This window comes from Phocoena phocoena, chromosome 9 (genome assembly GCF_963924675.1).
Source record: "Phocoena phocoena chromosome 9, mPhoPho1.1, whole genome shotgun sequence".
NCBI classification, from domain to species: domain Eukaryota; kingdom Metazoa; phylum Chordata; class Mammalia; order Artiodactyla; family Phocoenidae; genus Phocoena; species Phocoena phocoena.
Genome location: NC_089227.1, coordinates 81,125,209 through 81,149,045, shown reverse-complemented (window position 1 = coordinate 81,149,045; position 23,837 = coordinate 81,125,209). Strand labels below are relative to the sequence as shown.

General features: G+C 35.6%; 1 protein-coding gene across 1 annotated transcript in view; it reads left to right on the top strand.

Annotated features, from left to right (window-relative positions):
* Positions 1–23,837, top strand: part of GRM8 (glutamate metabotropic receptor 8) — a 751,547-nt gene that overhangs the window by 456,218 nt on the left and 271,492 nt on the right. The window contains exon 6 of the mRNA XM_065884462.1: positions 7,616–7,816. Coding sequence (XP_065740534.1) covers positions 7,616–7,816 — 201 coding nt within the window. The remainder of the gene's footprint in view (positions 1–7,615; positions 7,817–23,837) is intronic.

Here is a 23,837-nt window from a genome sequence, read left to right as displayed (position 1 = left end):
TAGAAATCCTCTAGACATATAAATATACACACACTCTCTCCAATACTAAAATACCCTTTTTAATTTTTATAAATATAAAGTTATAGGCCTTATTAGCTTGGATTTCACTACAAATATCCAATCATCTTGCTTATGAGTTTCAGCCATTTTATGCTAATTTTATCGCAGGTGTGTGGTTGAAATTCACAAACAAAAATTTTCTCTGTAGTTCAGAAAAATGCTCAAAATGTTATAGAAATGTATTCCCCCCTTTTAGCATTTCAATGTAGATATTGTCATTTGTTAATATTTGTTAGTATTTATTAGTTACTATTTTTGTAAAAATATGTATTATTTTATAATATTCTTTAATCCCTGCTCCACTGCTCTCTTTAAAGTTTCACACACACACACACAAACACACAATCTTTATACTTAAACTAGGAGACAAAGAAATCATGGATACAATGGCTGAACGTTAAACAGAAGTTCGAAGAAGTGAAAGTTAAGCCCGAGCTGGAAGAATCAGAGAAAACTTCAGGAGGAGAGGAAGTGAAGCAGTAAATGGCAGAGGTTTGGGGTCAGGCCTGACTTGACTGTTTCTGCCATAACTGTGTAAATGATTCAACTTTTTTAGTCTTAGTTCCGTTATCTTTAAAAAAAAAAAAAAAGATGAAAGGAGTAATAATAATTTACGATCAAAGAGAAGCTATCTGTGAAGAGTCCTGCCCATTTTAATTATTTGTGTCCTCCCTCTTCCCTTTCATGTCTTCATAATTGATTTTCCATAAATGATTCTTTTAACCATTGGATAAAAATAAAAAGATAAATGAAAAACATTTCTCCTTTGTGAGGAACCAGATTCGATATATAGCTCAAGTCTAAGAATAATGAAAATGTAGTGACTCAGTTAATCAGTCTGAGAATTCAAGAAGAAAAATCCAGGCTGACATTTTGTTTTCTTTTTTTGTTGTTGTTAGTGCAGAATTTCCAGGTCTTGGTTACTGGATAGTCCTAGCTATTTTGGAGAATTGAGTTTAGTGGTATTTGTTCAGTCACACCCTAATGCAATGTTCAAGTGATCTTAGAAAGTGTAAGAAGGAAACAGAAATAAAAGAAGCTGCCCTAGAATCTAGAATTTTAGAACTGAAGGGACCCTGATTGATCATCATGTTCAGTCCTCTAGTTTCTACTGAGAAGTAAATAAATGCCAGAGAGATCATGACTTGACCAAGGACACAAGTTCACTTGGTCGCTGTGTTAGAACTGGAACGTAGGTCTTTGAATTCTCAAACCACTGGTCTTAAGGCAGTACCACATAAGGTATTTCACTCCAAGGTGGCATAAATTATTGCAGTGTTATAAATAAATAATCAACCATATCACTGTTATATGATTACTCTAAACATTTGGACCTTTATTCTTTAAATAACTCAACAAATTTATATAAAGTTTATATTTTGTTAGAGGATACAATACTATAGAATCTTAAAAATCAGTCTTTTTAACTGCCATAAATGGAACCTTCCTGTTCACCTGTTTTTCCAAATTCTGTTAGTGGTGCCAGTATTCTACTACTGAGTTGTTGATTGCCTCCAACTCCTACTCTCATATTTAATTAGGTATCCAAAGACTGTTAATTTGACATCTGAAATATATTTTCTCTCATTCTTTTTCTTTTCCACTGTTTCAACCTATTGCTGCCCTGCCTCCCAACCTGTATCTCTACCCTCAACTTACGTTTGTTTCAATTTACTTTACACATAATTCCCAGAAATAATTTTAAATACCAGTATTGGCTCTCTGTTTCCAACAAAACAATATTTAGTACTTAAACCTAGCATTTAAGATGCTCTTTGACCTGATCTGAGCTGTTAAATCGAAAATAAAATGATTAACTCTCACTACTGCAGCCGAATTTGAGTTGACATCTTACCTGAAGCTTGGAGGTTGAGAAGGAGACCTCTGGGAAGCAGTGAAGAAATTTACAGAGTGGACATCTAAGTGAAGTCCCGTGGTTTGAAGATCTCAGGTTATATTCAAGGACCTGAAAGTGGAGAAGAGAGAGGTAGGGTGCTACCAGCAGTTGAGGCTGGAGAGATGGGGACCCTGTCTTGGAAGTCCCTGCGGGCAACCTTTCCAGTTGAAGACCTAGGCTTGGTGAGGTTCAGGAAAGTGTCCCGGGCCTGTTGAGTTGTGCAACTGGGATTTGAATGCAGGTCTGTCTGACTGGCCCGTCCTCTTCTCCCGTGCCGGCAGCCTCCTTTACTCAGTCTGTCCCTTCTGCCTTACAGGGCCCATGTTTTCATCCCTCTGCGGTTTGGGAGGTGCACACATTTCCTGTGCGTATCCTAGTGCCTAGGAGATATTCCTGAATTACTGAACACGCTAATCTTTCTTTTCCATCCTCCCTCTACTGTGTCCTTGAAACCAAACCAGTTTAAATTCAGTATAAGATGACTTATGTTTGCTAACCTGATAGCGATTACTTTTTAGTGTGAAGTGCAGTTCTTGGCATCATTCTCACGCGTGTAAGAATTTTACCCACTCTGCGTCACTACATACATATGCGGTATCGGGAAAGCTCAATGCAGAGTGTGACAGTCTCATCTCTGGTGTATCAAGGAGTAAGGCAAATGGAGTTTTTGTGGAATTCAGAATGACTTTTCAATTTGGTCCTGTATGCGTAAATGTGTTTATTCATAGCAGCTGACAAATTCTCTTCTTCCCTCTTACCATCCTCCTCACAGCAACTGCAAGAAAATGATTGAATTATTTAAAATACTTGCTACATACTTAAGAAAAAGTCAGGGAGGAGCTAAATAAATCATTTTTAACCTACAAATTTAGAGTGTGGGATTATTTCTACTACCTGGTAAGACTGTAGTAAAAACTCGAACCAATTGGATGTTCGCTTTCCTGGGAATAAAAGGACTAATTTGACTTACATTTTTTTCCCACTGAATTGACCACTGTTTATTAGATCATCACTGCAGTAACATTATGAGTTTTATAATAATTTCAGGAAAAGGAAAATAGCCCCTAGTATCTCAGTTTACAAAACTAAGCTATCTTCTGAGAAATGAGAAATTCTTAGAAAGCAAAGCTCAAAAACTATGTGTCAGTCAAAGAATTTAAAATTCATGTCAGGTTCATCTTAGGAACTCACATTATAAAATATACAGCACTTTGCAAACTTGAGTAGATTTGCTTTTCGCTAAGAAGGAACAAAACCAAAAAAGATACACCCTGATGTGCAGAAGACCTTAACTGAGGTCCATGTGGTATTGCTTGGACCAATAAGAATTTACTGTGTGTTCCAGGGACAGAGATACTGTCAGGGTTTTAGATTTCATTAATGAAAACATAAAACAATCTTGCTATAAGATTTATGAGGCTGACTTCGTCTCCTACCACACAAACTCTTAGCTATATGTTGTTAATTTTAAGCTATGCACTAAAACACATCACAACTTTACAATCAGTGTTTTAAATGGATGGCTGACATACAGCCTTTAACAATGTTTAGCACTTTGTAGCAATACAGTAAGGCTAACTTTAGAAACGATAGCATAATGAAATTTTACAGGCAATTAAGTTGATGATTCACTGTCAGCTTCCTAAATTATTCTCTTAGATGATCAAGGGAAGCAGATATAGGAAGTGAGGGGCAAACTCTAGGTCCTGTAAAATCTTAAGTGTCATTATGAGTTTGAAGTTTTAGGGAATAGAAAAATACCTTGTCTAAACAGCCTGAAAAGAAATCAGATAATTTCCTTTTAAATTTAGAAATGGTAATAGTGATCAGTCTTTTAGTTTGTCACCACGTATATACATTGATTTATGAAAAATGTCTTATAGTGTCCATTGACTTGTGTGGCAATAGTTACTAGAGAGCCTTATGAACTTTTACTTTAAAAGAAAGCAAAGTTGTATATATTTAATCTTTACTCAAACTAATTGTAGTTTATAACTAGCAAGGAAATAAATAGTTTGACTAGTGAAAATTTACATATTTTCCTTTAATAAGATGGTGTGGTGTTTCAGAATTAATATAAATCCATTATACATGAAGGTGGAAAAATATTGGGGAGGAATCCAAGGAAGAGTATGTCTATTAAGTTGGGGTATCTATATTAAAAGTATATCAGGAAGTTGTATATAACTTTATCTCAGTTATTGAATAGTCAGAAATATCTTACAGACTTCTAGGAGGTTGCAGTAGCATTAAAATAAAATCCTAGTATGTCAAATTCAGAACATTTGGGGATAGAGTAAATTTAAAAATATAAAATATTCATACACACCTAGCTTGTCCATATATCCCATGGATTGTGGAAAATTTCCAAATGCCTTAAGTTCTCATGGTCATTACTTTCTTTGAATCAATTTGGCTTTGGCGTTTTCTGCCAATCCTATGACTGCTGACCATACTCCTTTAGTAATGGAGACATGGAATTCCTCTTTTTTCTTTAAAGTGTGTGTGTGTGTGTGTGCGTGTCTGTGTGTGTGTGTGTTTGCATGTGAGCGTACAGCAGAAGAGTTTACAGAGCAGCAATACAATCAACATAACCTGGAATATGAGTGCTATAGATTGAATGCTTGTGTTCCCCCCCGCCACCCCGCCCCACCATATTCCTGTGTTGAAACCCTACTCCCTAATGTGATGGTATTAGAGGTGGGCCTTTGGGAGGTAATTAGGATCAGATACTCTCTTGAGGGTAGAGCCCTCATGAATGAGATTAGTGCCCTTCTAAGAGTCATAAGAGAGCTTGCTTCCTCTCTGCGTTCTGCCGTATTGAGGATGTAAGAAAACAGCCACCTGCAACCCAGAAGAGAGCCTTCACCAGAACCTGTCCATGCTGGCATCCTGAGCCTGGAAGTCCAGACTCAGAGCTCTGAGAAATAAACTCCTGTTGTTTACAAGCCACCCAGTCTGTGGCACTTTGTTATAGTGGCCCAAACTGACTAAGACAGTTAGATACCTATGTTTTGAAATTACAGAGTATTCATGTCCTCAAGTTGGGAGATTCTGATACATTAAGTCTGGATGGCACTGCAGAATCTGTACTTAAGAAGATAACTAAGATGGGAACAACTGCTCTGGGATGCCTAGTCTTCCTTTTCAGTTATCAAGTTTAGTGATGCAAAATAAATGAAACACAAGGATCTCTCCATATAGACCTAGGGACCTACCCTCAGTGTAGTTATTTCAGTCTTTTATCATTAAGTTTCCCTCACCATTTGCCTCCTTGTTCATAAGAAACCATGCTGGTCTGCCCAGGACTGTCCAGATTGTGACCCTACATCCTGAAAAACTCCTCAGTCCTGGACTAACCAGAGCCATTTGTCACCAGATAAGGTCTTTAAAGATATAACTGAATGTTGTTGGTTTCTGTGACCATTCATCAGTATTTATTTATGAATTGTCTATTTTGTGGTTAAAACTATGGAAAGCTGAAAGTGCTGCTTTCGTAGGTTACTTGGTGGTGTTCTGCACGTACACAGTACTGTCCTAGGATCCCCATATCTGCATGGATCTTAGCTTAGATCACTCAACTAAGACAGGTTGAAAGAGACGGTATACCTTTTGGCACCTCAAAGAGGTTCTTTGTTAGATCTGCCTTCTCTCTTTGTGTTCCTAAGCCTGCCAAATCCTCAATAGGAGGTTTTAAGAAAATAATAGTGTAATTCCCTACAATGATAGCCTGGTTTTGGATCTTGTGAGTTTGATATGGAAGCAGACTAAATAGAAATGTGGCATGCAATTGGAAATGTGGGTTGGAAGTTAGGTGACAGTAAAGTCCAGAAAGCTAGATGTCTTATGTTTTGGACTCTATAACTAAAATTTTGGATTCCAGTTTCTATTTCTAGACCCTACCAATAGTAATAGTTGAGAATGAATGGATTCTGAGGTTGGGAAAAATAAAAGAGGACTCAGTCTTGGGGAATGGAATGTTGAGTCCTCAAAAAAGTCTGAAAAGGTGTGTTGAAAGGGTGGAGCAGAATTTAGCATCACAAAAGACTGCAGGGAGTAGAGCACCAACAAAGAGCATTTAAAGGGTCTGAGTGGAACAAGTGATTGAGACCAAAGGAAAAATGTTTCAATGATCTGATTAATGAAAATGAATGAATTGACCACTACATTTGTCTAGAAGAAAGTCACTGGTTTTGTCAGAGTGTAAAAACCCAAATATAAGACAGCCACCTTAATTCACATCTCTAAATTTAGAGGAAATATGCATTTTTGTGAAGAAAGGAAATATTTGTTGAACTTAGACTTTTATTAAAGTTTACTAACTGACATTTATGGGAAGATTTAAAGTGCTTGCTTTTGGTCTCTCCCAGTGGTACCAGATGTATAAGGTTTGTGGGAATGTGGAAATGATAGATCCTTTTCGATCTCCTTAATAAGTCCTCAATGTCCTATCTGTCGTTTTTTTTTTCTTGCGTGTCCAACATTCTTGCCATCTACCCCATTTTCCTGGAGATTGAGAGAATATTGGATTTCAATATCTGAGACCTGGCAGTGGTTCCTGTGTCTGTGTGTGTGTCCTAAGTGAATTTCACCTCCACAAACTGAGTTTCCTCATCCTCAAAATGAGAATGTTGGATTATAACTAATTATACACCATCTAACTTTTAACATCAATTTTATCTTCCATTTTTAATTCTATGTTTCTATTACATGTTAAATGATAAAGGCCAAGCTAAAGGTAATCTCCAATGCCAGTTCTCAGCCCTAAATATACCTAAAAACAGGTACAATTATTCTGAATGACATTCATTTTGAGAGCTTTACATCTTTTATCTAATGTACAGCAAGATGACTATAGGTAACAACACAGTGTTGTATACTTGAAAGTTTCTAAGCAATTGGATCTTAAAAGTTCTCACCACAAGGAATAAAAAAGGCAACTATGTGAGGTGGTGGATATGTTAACTAACCTTATGGCGGTAATCATTTCACAATATGTATGTGTATTAAATCATCGTGTTGTATTTATTAAACTTACACAGTGTTATATGTCAATTATATATCAATAAGCTGGAAAAAATTAAACAATAGAAACAAATAAAAAGTTGAGTTCAAGAAGAAAATAAATTGAATGATTCTTCTAAAGATAAACAGTTCATTTAAGGAAATACTGTCATTTAATATTTACAAAAAGAGCTCCCAAACAGAGCACATTCTAAACAAGGACAGACGTGGGATGGAGGGGGAGATCTTACTTTGGGCCACTTGTTAAGTGATGCTGTTGGAGCTAAGGTGGATGAGAAGAACAGCAGTGTACACATTTTACTTAAAAGATCAGATCACTACCAAAATGCTAGGTAATTACCAGCATGTACAGTATAATAGAGCTCATAAGGTAGAAATGAAGATAATGAAACTATATGTCTTTTATTTACTTTATATCATTTTGTTGCTAATAAAATAGTTTCTCTTCTTTCACAATAAAAAATTCAATACCCAGTTTAAAAACCTGACTCAGTATAGGACTAAAATAATCAGGAGTAAAATCAAATAGTTTTGTCTCATTTCTGTGTGCCTCAAATGATGAAAATCTTAGCCCTCATGCCAAATTTTTAGTGAAATCTAACCCCAGTTGATGGTTTCCCTTTTCTTTTACAGGCCTAGAGCGAATTGCTCGGGATTCATCTTACGAACAGGAAGGAAAGGTCCAATTTGTAATTGATGCTGTGTATTCCATGGCTTATGCCCTGCACAATATGCACAAAGATCTCTGCCCTGGATACGTTGGCCTTTGCCCACGAATGAGTACCATTGATGGGAAAGAACTACTCGGTTATATTCGGGCTGTAAATTTTAATGGTAAGTCACAACTTTTTTTTTTTTTTATCTAAATACTTTAGAAGGGACAGGGTGTGTTTTTTTTCCCCCTATATATAGAGTATACTCAAGCAGAGTGGAAAGTACAGGATTAGAAGCAGTTCCCCTTTTAATCAGAAGTGTGAGTTTTTCCACCTGCTTTTAAATCTCAACCATATTTTTTTTGGTGCTACCATTAATCTGCTGCTGAAGGAAGCAGAAGTTAAAAATAAGCCTCTATCAATCAAAATATCACTATTTCAGAAGTAACTTAGGAGACTCATTTGGAACCACTGACAACAGATTAGATTTCTTTGAAAATGTTTTGTTAATGCCGTTATTAAAGAAGGAATTGTAGACATTTTGTTTTGAAACCTATTTTAAGCATTTTAAACAGTAAGATGACTTGACGAAAGTGGATGATTTGGAGTTGCTGTATATTTTTACATTCTAAGAGTGCCGTGTTAAGTTTCTGCGTCTTCTTTTTCATTGTATTTCTTTCAATGATTGGGTCAATTTGAAGCAGTGAGCTGCATCGTGTGAGGTAGAACTACATACAATCAAGTGTAGATGAGATTTGCCTACTGCAGAAGCAGAAATGCTGCTTCTGTGAGCGTCACAAGAAATTGGTACAGAATACGCTGGATTCATAGTGTTTGGCTGAGAATAGCCAAATTGCCTGTCTCAAGTGATGGAACTATTGAATTCTGCTGTTCTTTCATGAAAGTTGTAATGGTTGCTGCCCATGACTTTGACCATTACTTTCAAATGAAATGATAGAAGGCTCTGAGCTGTCTAATTCTTTCTGTTTGGCTGTAATGCACACAATGGACATGCCTCCAAGCAGGACGCACGGCGTTGCACTGTCCATCATAATACACTCCAGTGACCTCAGCTGCCAGCCTTTCTCAAAACACAAGGTCATCTTCAATTTAGAATTCAAGTGGAAACTTCTTTTGCTTTGTTCAGGCAACATGAGACACAATTTGGTTTACATTCGTATCCTCTTGAATTTCACCAGAATTTTGGTGAAACATTACATAACATAGTTCCTTTTGTTAAGAATATAAATAGTAAGGGGAATTTGAAAATAACTTTCTTACAATTATTAAATGGAGCGAAAGAGGCGTGTTACAGTACAAGTGTTACGATACGTTATTTACCCTAACATGACGTTGGGGCGCACTTTATTTATCTAAATTGCTAAGAAGTGGGAAGAGGAATGCAAATGAATATACTTTTTAATTAACTGAAGCTCATCTCCAGAAGACAGGGAAGTCTTTTAGAGAAACACTGGATTAAAGTATTCTAAAGTTGAATGATCAATTTCTCTCTTAACCATAGACCTAACCCTTCGTTGATGACTTTAATTATTATACTATACTGTAATATAATGATGCCATTAAAGACTACTGAAAAAGTCATAATGTCTCATGATTATTCAGACAATTTGCCTCTAGAGTCCAATGATTTTTGAGTTCTTCTGTCCACTTTTTATAGTTATAGTCCCCTTCTACATTATCAGACTACTGTTGCTGTGATTGTTTTTTGGACTGATCCCTTCCATAATTTGCTTCTTTCAATCTACCAAGGATACAGAAACACACATAAAATTTCATTAACTTAGTCAAGAGATATTTCTTGAGCACATAGAATGTGGTAAGCATTATGATAGGTACTAAAGATATATTACTGTTAAAAAGAGTCAAAACAGACATGTTTCTTGGGGAACTTAGATATCAATCAAATAAGCACACACGGATGTAATTATATAATCTGCAATGAGTATTGAAAGAAGAGGTGTGTTGGACTAAAAGTTTATAATAAGGAAATATGTCCCTATTCTAGGGAGTTAGAGACAGCTGGAATCTGGAGATGAGGGTCAGAGACCAAGGGTAAAGCACTAGACAGGACCAGATAGATCATGAGATGTCTTACAGGTCATTCTTAAGATTTGTTCTTCATCTTGAAAGCAGTAGGAACCCACTGAAGCATAATAGAACTGTGTCTGATACAAGAGTAAGTGTACTCTGGATGAGGATCATGGAAAATACATGAATTTTTAGTGTGTGAACTTAAAAGAGAATCTCTCTGAACTCCTTGGAGATTTATTTTGCAAATAGCTTGAAGTTTTTCTGTGTCCCAGTAGCTGGTAATAATAGTACGGTTATAATGATAGGGTAAGGGACCTGAGCATAAGCAGATGATCATGGAATATATAATTTGATTTTTCAGTAATTTTCAGGATGTTTATCAATTTTTTGATTTCATTATTGGCTTACTGTTAGTATTCATTTATTATTAATACCTTGCCTGCTTCTGATAAAAAAAGGCACATAGGGCTATTCAAGTAGAAGTACACCATCAAAACCATTGAAGAGGGAAGAAACAAATTTAGTAACCAGAATGAAGGACTACGTTAAGTTCTGAGCTTCCTAAGCAGCTAAAATATAAGGGGACATTCAATGGAATATATGTTTCATTACATGAGAGAAGCAAACTTACCTATTTCTAAGGAGAGAATGAATTTTCTTACAGCCTAATAAGCAACGTTATTTAACAAAATTTTACTTGGGAAGCTGGAGGGAAACAAAGGCCTGCCTTTTAGGATTATTTTTATTGCTACCATTTGAACAAAATGCTATTTCTATAAATTTTTTAACTGCAAAGATTTATCAAAAGAAAAACATAAAATGAAGAAGAGTTCAGATTTTTCAGGCACTTAAGCAACAATGTCAATTCCTTACTCTGGTGTGTTCTATAGGCAATCAAATATTAATACTGTACATCTTGTATAGAATCAAAGATTTTTCTGTTGCCATGAGAACTTATGCACCATAAAGAAAAAGTGTTGGACAGAATTCCAGAGATGTCTCCTTACTTTCTCTATAGTTGAGCAGGGCAGTGTAGGCACAGCGGCATACTAGTCAGGGTTGTTTGACTGTAGGTAACAGAAACCAACTTAAGCTTGCTTTAAGCTAAAAGGAACGATTTATGAGGGTGTGTCAAGAAACCCCATGGCAGACTATAGAAAGGTCTAAGAAAAGAAGTGGTTATAAGTACTAAAACCTCTCAGAAATCCAAATATGCCTCTGTCTGCTTTGTTTGGTTCTCTTTATATTGGTTTTCTCTACGTCTAGGTCCACAGGGTAGGTAGCAGGAGACCGTCTACATTTCTAGAATTTAGTTGCTGTTTGTTCAGGACATGTGCTAAGATTAACATATATGTATTTTAGGTCCCAGTTCTAACTTCTTGGAAACTTGAATCTCATTAGCTAAACTTAGGTTGGATGTCAGACCTGTTCCAAATTATCAGTGGCAAGGATCAACTAAGTACAAACTTAGTTGTCATGAGGCACTCCCAGTGGGTGAAAGCGACATGGGTGAAAGGGACATTTAGGAAACTTCTATCATTGACTTAGGGAGAAAGTTTAAACAAAGTGAGCAGAGAGGTGAAAACCTGAGAAAGGGGTGATGCCGTGGTCTCTGAATCTCTTTGCTTCTCTCGGTGGGTGAATTTTTGTTAGGCTAGAGGACACAATTAAAATCATATAGAATTTGTGGGAATCTGAGAGAGGAATCAGTGTTGGAATTATTTAATGCAAACAAACCTTCATGCTGTGATTGAATTCCCTGAATGAAGCAGCTTCCCTAAACTCACAGTGAGGTAGTCGTCTAACCATTTCAATGCTCAATATTCTAAGAAACATACCTAAACACTTGCCTGATTACAGAGACTGATATAGAGATGGAATTTAGCAGCACTTTCTTTTCTTTAGAAACCTTATTGATTTTAGGGACTTACTGCAAATTTTCCAAATATCCAATTTTGAGAGTCTCTGAACACTGCAGACGGTTTTAAAGCAAATTTCTTCACGTAAAGTACCTTTAAGCTATCTAAAACTATCTAAAAGAAATAAATACTGCTTAATATTAGGAAATGCATTACAAATTCACTAAGAAGTCAAATAAGACAATGAAAAATATAAGATTCTGTAAAAGCATTTGATTAAAATATAACCCTCATTTCTGTTACAAGTACAAAAAAAACTAGAAATGGAATAAATGTTTAACGTGATAAGCACATCTCTCTCAGCCTATGACTGGTTATATATTTATAGTTATTCCTATTACAGAGATGGGTTAGTCCTATTAGTACTATTATTAATATTCTATAAATTTTAACCAATGTGTAAAACAACAAACAAAAATAAGAGATTACTACTAAAATGGAAAAAGTATTATGATTATTTTCAAATGATTTGATCTCAAGACAATAAATTGAAAACTAGGAGTACTTACTTTAAGATGATCAAATATAAAATTAATATTAAAACATTAAGAACTTTCCTACATACAATGTTAGAAATCATTGACAATTATGGGAAATGAGACTCTTTTCTTTGCAAAAATATATAGAAAATATCTTTGAATAAATTGAGCCAAAAAATATTAAAGACATATGAAGACAACTTTATTGAGAGACATCCCTTGTTTGTAGACAGAAAAACTAATTAGAGGAAACATGTTAATCTTTTCTGAATTAATCTGTATTCAGGCTTAGTATAGTTCCAACCAAAATGACAAAGGAGTATTTTCTGGAATTTGAAATAATATTTAAAATTTTAATTGTGAGAATAAATGAGTAAAAATAACTAAAATGATTTTGAAGAAAAAATATTCCTACCAGTTAACGTTTAAGCATAACGTTAATCTATAATAATCAATCCAGCATGAAACTATTACCAGAACAGACATATGGTAAATAGAATCAGATAGAAATAGCCAGAAATATCAATATATAATAAATAAATCAGTTTGTACATGTATTTGTATATACACACATGTGAACTTATGATGTGATAAAGATGAGTTAGAACTCAGTGGGAAAGGAATTTTATTCATTGATTATCAATTTACAGTAAAATCAAGTGATCATGATTTCTCCCTATAAGAGTATAATCCAGTTGGAATTTATTTTAGAGTTAGGTGAAAAGGAGAAGCAAAAAAAAGAAAATATAGAAGATAGAAGATGGTTCATCTTTTAGATGGAAGGATTATACTAAAATATGCTAAACACTGAGGTCTCTTCCAGCTCTATATTCACTGCAGATTATTTTAAAGATAAAGGTATATTTTTAAAACATAGATGCCTATCAGTGTTCTTACTGTTGTTGTTTTTTTAGTTGTTTATTTTTATTTTTTATGAATCACTCCTTTAGCCCACATACATTTTATTGAGAATCTTACAAAGTATCTAATAAAAGGGCTCTTTGCTAGGCATCAAAAATACAAAGATTAATAAAATGTGGTTCTATGAGTTTTCAGATGTCATAGCTTAACAGAGGAGAGACACAAACATGTTACCAACAATAATTCAATTTGATAAGTGATATGATAGAGGCATGGGCATGGCATGTACAAACCCAACATAAGGCTGAGATTAGGAAACTGCATAAGGGAGGCTCAAAAAATACAACACAGAGAACAGGTGACATCTGATTTAAATTACAAATAGAAAGTGACATTTCTTTAGGTGGACAAGATGGGAAAAACTATTCATGGCAGACAAAACAGTTTAATAGTAGATGGAAGACAGGCAAGAGTACACGTTCTGAGAAAGTGAGCATCCACGGTGTAAGAATTCAAAGGAGTGACGTGGGAGCAGCCTGGAGATGAGACCAGCAACGTGAACTTGGGCCTGGTTAGAAATCCCTGCCAAACTCTGATGTTTGACTGTGACACAGGGAACTGAGCTTTCTGAGCAGGACGGTGAAGTGCTAGGATTCGTGTTTTAGAAAAATAACTATGACAGCAATTTGCAGACAGGAGGGAGAGATTGAAGACAGGGATGACAAGTTAAGAGACGGTTCCAATCATCTCCAGGAGAGAAGAGTGCCTGAAATGGGAAAATGAAAGTACAAATGGAATGTAAAGAAGTGAAAGAGGGAGGAAGGGAACAGAGAATCATTGCAGTGCTGGCTCTGTTCTAGACACTGTGCTTTGATTAGAAGCCAGAAGGCTTTGAGACATATCTTTACTTCCCCAAATGATCTTTCTTTGTAACTGTTTGTGACAATCCCATTACTAGAGCTAATTCATTATTTTTGTGTGTGCATAAATCATTTTAATTTAGTGTCTTCATCTTTTAAATTTTTTTGGAGTATAGTTGCTTTTCAGTGTTGTGTTAGTTTCTGCTGTACAGCAAAGTGAATCAGTGATACCTATACATTATCCACTCTTTTTTAGATTCCCTTCCCATTTAGGTCACCACAGGGTCCTGAGTAGAATGTTTTAGCATATATACCATTGATGAAATTGGCTTGACCCTACTTTGTTTTATCCACCTTTATAAGTAGAAAATGAGACATAAAATGCCAATATATGGAAAAACTGACATAAAATGTCAACTGTAGAATTTACGATGCATAATATCCTTGTGATTAGATATTACTTATTTGGTAAATAGAGATGAAGCAAAGTCAAATGTGATGAAGTGGTTCTATGTTAACCTTAAAGATAAATATTCTTTTTGATAATTACCGTATGTGAAATAAAATTTAGAAAATCATTATTAATAATTTGGAAGTACATTATATAATTTATTCTTGATGATAGAGGTTTGCAAGTCATGAAGTAATTCCTGGAAATATTTTTACATTTAAAAGAAAGTGAACGGCATGTGTAGCGATATTGAATTTGTAGAGATAAATAAACAGACTGATTTGAATTAGGTAATATTTCAGTTTCTGATTAAGGAAACTTCAGGCTGCTTATAAAATATCAATCCTACAAATGAGGCCATCATGAAATTTAGCAGAATAATTATACCGGCCTCTTGTTTTCTGAGTAAGTTGATAAACTGTGGGAGTTTTTTTTTTTTTAATCTTTATTGGAGTATAATTGCTTTACAATGTTGTGTTAGTTTCTGCTGTATAACAAAGTGAATCAGCTATATGTATACATATATCCCCATATCCCCTCCCTCTTGCATATGCCTCCCCCCCAACCTATCCCACCCCTCTAGGTGGACACAAAGCACTGAGCTGATCTCCCTGTGCTATGCGGCTGCTTCCCACTAGCTATCTATTTTACATTTGGTAGTGTATATATGTCAATGCTACTCTCTCACTTCGTCCCAGCTTACCCTTCCCCCTCCCCTTGTCCTCAAGTCCATTCTCTACATCTGCATCTTTATTCCTGTCCTGCCCCTAGGTTCATTAGAACCTTTGTTTTTTAGATTCCATATGTATGTATTAGCGTACAGTAGTTGTTTTTCTCTTTCTGACTTACTTTACTCTGTATGACAGACTCTAGGTCAGTCTACCTCACTACAAATAACTCAATTTCCTTTCTTTTTATGGCTGAGTAATATTCCATTGTATATATGTGCCACATCTTCTTCATCCATTCATCTGTCGATGGACGCTTAAGTTGATTCCATGTCCTGGCTATTGTAAATAGAGCCTGCAATGAACATTGTGGTACATGAGTCTTTTTGAATTATGCTTTTCTCAGGGTATATGCCCAGTTGTGGGATTGCTGGGTCATATGGTAGTTCTATTTTTAGTTTTTTAAGGAACCTCCATACTGTTCTAAGTTTAATTTCTTTTATAGTCATGAAGAACCAGGGCTTTCACTTCCTCCCTTACTATATAAAGACTTATGTGTGGACCAAGATGGAGCCAGCATCCTTCGAAGCTTCAGGCAAATCAGTGGAGTTGCCTTAGTTCTTCCTTGGATCCCACTCAACTTCACCCACTGTACTGGGTTTCTTTTACTCCTTCTTTATTCTTGTAATTTATGAACTTTATCATGTGCCAAAAATTAGGGATAAATGATAAGCAAACCCCAGAAACAGATGGGGTGCCATAGGCTCACTAACTGTGGGTTAAGTGTGGGCATTGGGTTTAAACGGGGGATGCAGCAGTGAGCCTTGGATGAAGGATGGGGACAGAAATGAAGGAGCAGAGAGGATCTGAGGTGGTGGGGAGTTTCTGCAGGAGTTCATATTTAATGGTTTGTATTTATCGTAGTGATCAGAAACCCAGACTTTATACTCAGAGTTTGAATCCAGTTTCAGCACTCACTACTTTGTGATCTTGGTCAGGTAACAAAACCTCTTTAAATCTTTGTTTCCTCATCTATACAATGGGGATGTTAATAGTATATACATTTTAGAGTTCCTGTGAAATCTAAATATAAGGTGATAATATATAGAAAGTACTTAATAAGTGATATACTGTATTATACGTGGAGGATACTTTATCAATAGAGAATTAATGAAGTTAGTACTTGGATCACCTTATAAAGGTGATGAGATGAGTGAGAAGGGACTGAGAGCTTGAAAACAAGACACAAGTTGGAAAAGATGCTTCTTCCAGGGCACCAATCAACAAGGTTTCCCCAGCAGTGTCAGCTTCTTAGATAAAGGAACAGAAACGTGAATATTTTTACAACCTTCTCAAAGTACATGGCAAAGTATATTACTGCTGATATTGGCATCTGATGAGTCTAGGGTAGATCAAATGGGGCTCATTCTCTCCCTGTTTCTTCTGTTTCCTTCAAAATTATGTACTTTTTTAATGAAAGAAAGTATTTGTTAGAATAGCTCCCATGTTATTAAGGGTAATTATTTTCTAGTGATATTTTGCTTCAGAAAGAATCTACCCTAAAATTATAGTGGAGGCTTGATTATTATTCTCTTTAAGGTTATTAACTCTTATAATTACATTAAAGTTTAATCAAGAAGTTAGTTTGAAAGTGAAGGATATGAATGAGAAAATTATTTTTAATTCAGGTGCCTAATTGTTACACTTTGGGGATTTGGGTTTTGAATGTATTAAATTTGGTCTTTTGAATGTATTAAAAAAAACATGACTATAAAATAACTTTTCTTTTGAACCATATAAACACCTTTGTAGCTAAGTTAAGGGAAAATTATCAAATATAATTTTTTAAAAACTTATAGAGTGTATTTATAGCATTTATTTGTATATGTCATATACATCCATTCAACAAACATTTATTGAACGTTTGTTATGTACCTGAACTGTGCTATTTGTATTTTGTCCCTCTTCCAGTTCTCACTTCTCCTTTTTCTTACTTCATATTCCTTTAGATATTAAACTTCTTTTCCTCTTCTTTTGTCCTCTTTTCTTGCCAGTGTTTCTCCACTTGCTCTTGGGATCATTCAGTAATCAAGATAGCAGCAGTGGGTAAGAGTATGAGCTTTTGAGTCGAAACAGAGATGAACTAAAGTTGTAACTCTCACACTTAGGTGAAGAGACCTTGGATAAGCCACTTAAATTTTATAAACCTCTATGTTCTCACCTTTGCATGGGAGTAATAATCATACCTACCTTGTAGTGTTATTATGAGCATTTAATGAGATAATTCACAACTCCTGGCAATTGTGAATAATCAATGAATGACAACTATTATTTTTTCCTCTACCCCATGACAAGAGTAAATCTTCTGCATATGTTTACTGGGTTTCAAACATACACACATAAATACCCCCGAAATACACACTCATTCACATACGTTCCCTTACACACCTTAGATTCCAAAGCATCTGATAAATTTCTTAAAATCAGTAATATTGTGTTGTCTGAAATTAACTTCTTATTTCTTCAAGGCTTAACTCATCTATTCTCAAGGTTGAATAGGCTTTTTTTTCACTTTTTCTCTCTTCTCTTTTAATCACCTTCTGAGCCCTTCATTTTTTATTAGCACTTTAGGGTGAGATATAGGAATAAGAGGACGTAAAGCCCATTCTAATCCATTTTGCCTTGAGTAAAATGACCTGATAGGTAAAGAGATGGAGGCTGCTGCTTGAAATAGTGTTCACGGAATGTGTACGGGAATATAATACACCTACTGTGTTAAGAAACTTGTCGGAAACTCACTTAGACGTGGGCTATAAAAGAGACAGCTATGACTTGTGCAAAAAATTCAGCTGAAGGTCATTGTTTGCAAGCAGCTGAACTAGAGGAAACTGTTATACCAGTGCATAGCCCACTTGAGTTGTCCATGCCCACAGAACAGAGAAAAGGGGCCTCCGCATGACAGAATTATTTAATAGCCATAAGCCCTATCATTTAAAAAAGTAATTCAAATAAAAATGACAATGCACATTTTGGCAGGCAAAAGGGATGTGGTACAAGTCTCCCAGAAGAATATTTATCAATTACTACCTTACTTGTAATCCTTAATCCTGCTTAAGAAAGCTCTAACTTTCCTCCGATCTTACGTTTTTCTTTGCCGGCTGTCTAGGTTATATAGATGTCCCTATGATTTATATTAGCTCACTGAGAAATTCTAACCTGTTTAACAATACAGCCAAAAGGCCATTCCTCCCAGCTCCTTTAAGCTCTCTTAACTTCCTTTTACGTTCTTGCCTGTCCTTATATAAACCACAGGCTTATGTAAGAATGTATATGCCCTCATCTCAATTCCCTCTTTGCTTCAGTCAAAACTTCATGAAATGAAGAACCATGTTTATGGCCTTTTTTTGACTTTTAAAAAAGTATAACATATATATAGAAAAGTGCAATAAGTCTACAGCTCCATGAATTTTTACAAACTGAAAACACCTAACTCAGTATCCAGAACAGCCAATCAAACCCCCAAATCCCCAACTGGCACCTCAAAACCCTACTGTGCTCTTCCAGTCAGTACACATCTCTCTAGGAAGTCACTGTCCTAGCTCTGAACAGCACAGACTAGGGTTGCCAGCTTTTGTGCTCATATAAATGAAATTACATAATCTGTACTCATTTATGCCTGGCTTCATTTCACTGTAATTTTTGATAAAGAGGAAGGAAAGCACATTCCCACCATTATCTCTCTCTATTACCATAAGATTCAATTATTTAATTTACTTTATTACATATTAAGAATTTAATTTTTAAAGCCTAATGAATTATTTTATGAAATAATAACATTTAATATCTATTAATGAGGTTTAAAATATATGAAAAATTTTAATACAATTTCTTAGTGATAAAAAAATTACTTCCAATAATATTCTCATCTTGGTCATGTTCCCATCATTTAAAAAAAATAATAGACTGTATCTTTTAGAGCCATTTTAGGTCCACAGCAAAGTTGAGGGGAAAGTACAGAGAGTTCCCATATACCGCCTGACCTCATACACACAGCTTCTCCCACTATCAACATCCTGAATCAGAGTGGTACATGTGTTACAGTTGATTAACCTGCATTGACACAACATTATCATCCGAAGTCCATAGTTTACATTAGGATTCTTGATGTGCATTCTATGGGTTTTGACAAATGTACAATTACATATATATTTCACCTTCCAGGAAACAGCATTCTCATAACTGTTTCAATTTTAATCAACATCATGAAAAAATACTCCTAATTCCATCAGCCTCAGTCCTAGGCACTAAAGAGAAGGAAATTATGCTCTTCCAGCTAGTCCTCTAGGATAATTCCCGAATACCCAAAACATCAGTGTAGAACTTAGCAAAAGGATTTTAGCATGTAATCCTTTTATTTTTACCAGGAAAGAAAACACATTTGCTTTCCTTACTTAGCTATCAATGACAATATGTCAGAGCTGTCACAAATTCTAGAGTCAATAAATTCTAGAGGGCTCGGAGGCATTTGAGAAAACTGCAGTGTTCTTGATTGCAGATTGCATCCATTTCTGGAAATAAGTGACATCTGATTTTTCTATCCCCATGTTTATCTTTTGAAATAATATTGGCCCTCTGTAAAAAAAAAAAAAAAAGCTTCAGACTGACATTTCAAGAATTAGTTGAGTATATCTTTCTGATCTTACTATATATGCTTTAACCCAAGCCAAGGAGAGAACTGATACTTTTTATACACAGAAACTAGCTTGTGGTGAAGGAGGGGAAAGTCATCTTTCCATTGTTAAACACTGTAATTAACTAGTAGTTTGGGGTGAGAAAGTTTTTCTTTTCTTCTTAAATACGGTCTATCTACATAGGCACAAACTATCAGATATTGTTAAAAAAAATAATGAGATTTTTATTGCAATGTTTGCATAATACTTTCTTTTTATACCTTTACGGGTGTGCTTCATCAGTTTGAACCATCTTAGCCTTTAAAGTTGGCTGTAAATGCAAAATTTACATGATACTACTTTGGGCAATTACATGCTAATATATGAATAAACAAATACGATTTCATATTGGATTTTTTTTCTTTTCAGCATTACTTGAAGTCACCTTTTGGCTTTTGAGCATGATAGCAATCTACTTCACTGGTATTGAAGCAGAAAATAACCAGTTCATAAATTTTCTAGCAACCTCCACACACAAAATGTTTATAGAAATAAAGTAACATATTTAGCAAACTCAAGGATGGTTTCAGCTGAGCACCTTTAAGTCCTGCAACAGATCTAAGTAGAAAGTGCATTTCTAATACCAAGAGCTTTTAAGTACATGAGTGCACACACACACACACCCCTCTCTTTCTATAGAAATAGAGGAAGTGAATAAAAATAGTAAAATGATACGATGGAAAGAAAGGATTTGTTTCCTTGCCAATGTCTAGGCAAATTTTCTAACTTTACGGAGACTGAGTAAGAGTAGAAATTTTGAATCGCTTCATATCTCTGAACAGGGACTTGGATAAACCAAATGACATTTGAGCTTGTGTTGACTTTGGCTGGCATTTACCGAAAATGTTTTCAGAGTCAGTTTACTACCTATATTATTTTATTATTTTTTAATCTTAAGAATTGATAAGAACAAGAATCAGAAATGTACAGAGTACTGTGATCAACATCTATCTTCTTTACTACATTCTTAGACCACCGTAATTTCGCCATGGTGTGGTTGCAGATTGGTGTAATATGCTGTTTTAAAGTCTTAGCGATCTACTGCAGATTTTAGACCCTCCGGAAAGGCCCTGTTGTGAGTTTAGGTGATCTGTGGTCCCGTTTGATAGCCCAGTGGCTGTGCTAGGAGATTCAACCTAACAAAAAATTAACCCTGTGTATTTCAAGAGTTCTTTGACATAATTCCTGACTAGCCTATCCATCTCTATCATTTGATTTGAATTAGTGATGAAATATTAAATGCCATTATTCAGTGATAGTTCTCTAAGATTTTAAATACATCCCTCTGTGGATAAGGGAATATGATTACTTAATCACCGTGATTAAAAAGACTTTTCATAGTTTCCTGGCAAAGACAATGATGTCACAAATACAGATAATTCTAGGGTGGGTTCAGATCACTTCACTTAAAATGTACAGCAGGAAGGGTCAAATAAAATTAGCTCTATGCTGTTTAGGAAAAAAAATAATTGCTGAAAACTTCTGTGTATTGTTTGCTGTCCTCATCATAGACTCTGAATTGTCAAAATCCTGTTAGAATTTTAGGTAAAAAATAATCTTTTCATTTGGGATTTATATTCAAACAAATGTGTATGTGTAAAGATGATAAGCCTCTAATAATCATTCCCCAAGTTTTCTTATTTTGTATCTCAGTGAAAGATTTCTTTTGATGATAAATTTATCCATATTAAGTCTTTTTAGTGCTAATTACCTTGAATTCCACCGTATTACAATAACAATCCCAGGCATCTTAATGCTTTTCACTTTAAAGTACTTTCACATATATTCTCTCATTAGCCCTAACGGTCTTATGTGGGAGGGCAAGAAAGTAGATGTTATTATGCCATTTGACTACAGAGATGTATAAAAGTTAAGTAATATATTCAAGACTTGCAGATACTGAATCAAGGAATTGAGACCAGACCCAGAATTTTCAATTCTATGTTTAGTGCTCCAAGTTTCAAAGGAGCTGAGATAGGATATTGCTTTGAAGGTAGCCTATTAAAATCGCTAAATCTGCATACATTCATCAAGTTATTCATTCAACAGATTACTACATGCCTACTATGTACTAGTCTTTATCAGGAACTGGACCCGCAATGGTGAGTAAAAGACAGTCGGTGCCCTCAGGAAGATGCTGTTAAATAGGGCAAGCAGTCAAGTACCAAACAACTACAAAATGTGAAGTATTACAATGCTAAAGTAGAGAATATGGTGGAAAAGGGAGAGTGGGACTGTAGGGAAGATGGTGAAATCATCACGAAGGTGGTGATATTTAAACTGAGACCCGAATTATGAGATGGATAAGAGCCTAGGAAAAAACCGGTACTAAAGCCTCAAGACGGAATAGAGATTTGTGTCACTATCATGCTAAATGCTTCCCTTCTGTCTCTGGAGTCACAGACCTTTTGACTGAAAAGTATGCTATTTCCTGAAATTCTTGAAATGGCACATTATCTTGTAAACACTTTGTAGAGACCCATGGAAGCCCATGCAGCTATTCTCATAGGATTTACGGTCCAGGTATGTCCTCCATGTGAGCCTGCACCACACCCCACTGTAGTTGGGAAGTACCAGCGTTTTTAAAAATGTTTTCTTTGAAGTTCACGCTGTGAACTTGATGCTACTGAACGTTGAAGAAATATTTTGTCTTGCAAATACTTCCCAGATTATAACAGCGGCAGCAGGGAAGTATATAGCACAGCAAACTACATCAGATAATAACTAGTCACGTTTTAATTTTCAAAGATTTTAACAACTGCTGTGGGCTTATAGGGAAAATAAACGCTCTCCACTCTGTATCATCGAGTGTTCCCCAACCCCCAAGGAGGAGGAGGTTGATTTGGATGGGTCAGATGTGAAGTTTACCTGCTGTGCTCCTGAGAGGGGTCATCTTCTGGCTAAGAATGAGTGGACAGGGCTATCATTGGAGCAGTCCCTGAAGGAAGAGCGATAGACAGGAGCTGGGATGCTCTCTCTAAACAGGCCAGGCCATCTAGCTTTGGCACTGTGGCTGTGCTTTCTCACATGTGGCCCCTGTCCAAAGATCACTGTTTTAGTCTGAGAAGGCCTGGGGCACGTTGGCTTAGGTTGACTCAAAATTGCGCCCTGCTTGTGTAACTGGTTCATTTTCTTAACTAACGTAGAGACAAGGAACTCTCCATTTTCTCCCCTGGTTTATGAAGTTCCACCACGGAGTTTGAGGCCAAAGTCACAGCTAAGAAGCAAATCAAATCAAATCATGAAGTACTTTCTTTTGCCTTCTTTATGCATGTTTCCTTGGAGGCCTCCATAGGAGGACTGGTTAAACCAAGACAGGACTTGTGTATACCTAGTTTTTCTATCCAAATAATATGTTCCATGCAAGTCCTTTAAAGAGTCCCAAATTGAATTTAGCATACAATAAAGTACATACATACATGCATAATGCAAACACACATACGTTGATATAGAAGGTTGTAATAGGTATAAGAAATATCATCATAAGACAGTCTTTAATTGACCCCTCTCCACTGTAATATAAACCAGAAAATTAAGAATGCAATGATAACAAGACAAAATAAAGAAGCCACCCAAAACTGAGAAGCAGAGGATGGCTCTTCTGTTGAGTTTTGAAATTACAGTTGAGTGCAATTCTTGCGTTTAAAATCCCAGTTTGGCATTTCATTCAATCACATTGGTTTCACTTCTTTTTTCTGGAATTTTCAATGGAAAATATGAGGCTGATACAAATGCTAACATTTATTGAGTCTGTATGATGTTCCAGGTATATTTCTAAGCATCGTTTGTGTACTATCTCATTTAATCCTCAAAACAATCTGAAGAAGTAGGAACAATTTTTATCCCTGTTCCTGCAGATGAGGAAACTGAAACACATATTTAGTTCACTTACCTAGTCAAGTGGTGGAACCAGGGTTTGAGCCCTTGAAGCCTTAGCTCAGAATTGCACACCGAATTACTATGGTGATTACTGTGATTATGGTAATTACTACGTTAATTAAGGTATACCACCTCTAATGATAAGTACTATTGCAGAAGCAGGGGAAAACTTGTTAGTGAAAAAACCATGTGTCTAAAAGAGAAAACAAAGAACCTTTATAATTTTGATAGAACACTGGGACTCACAGAGTCAAGTTAGTTCTCTGTGACTACACAGATAATGTGAAACAAAGTGCAAATAGC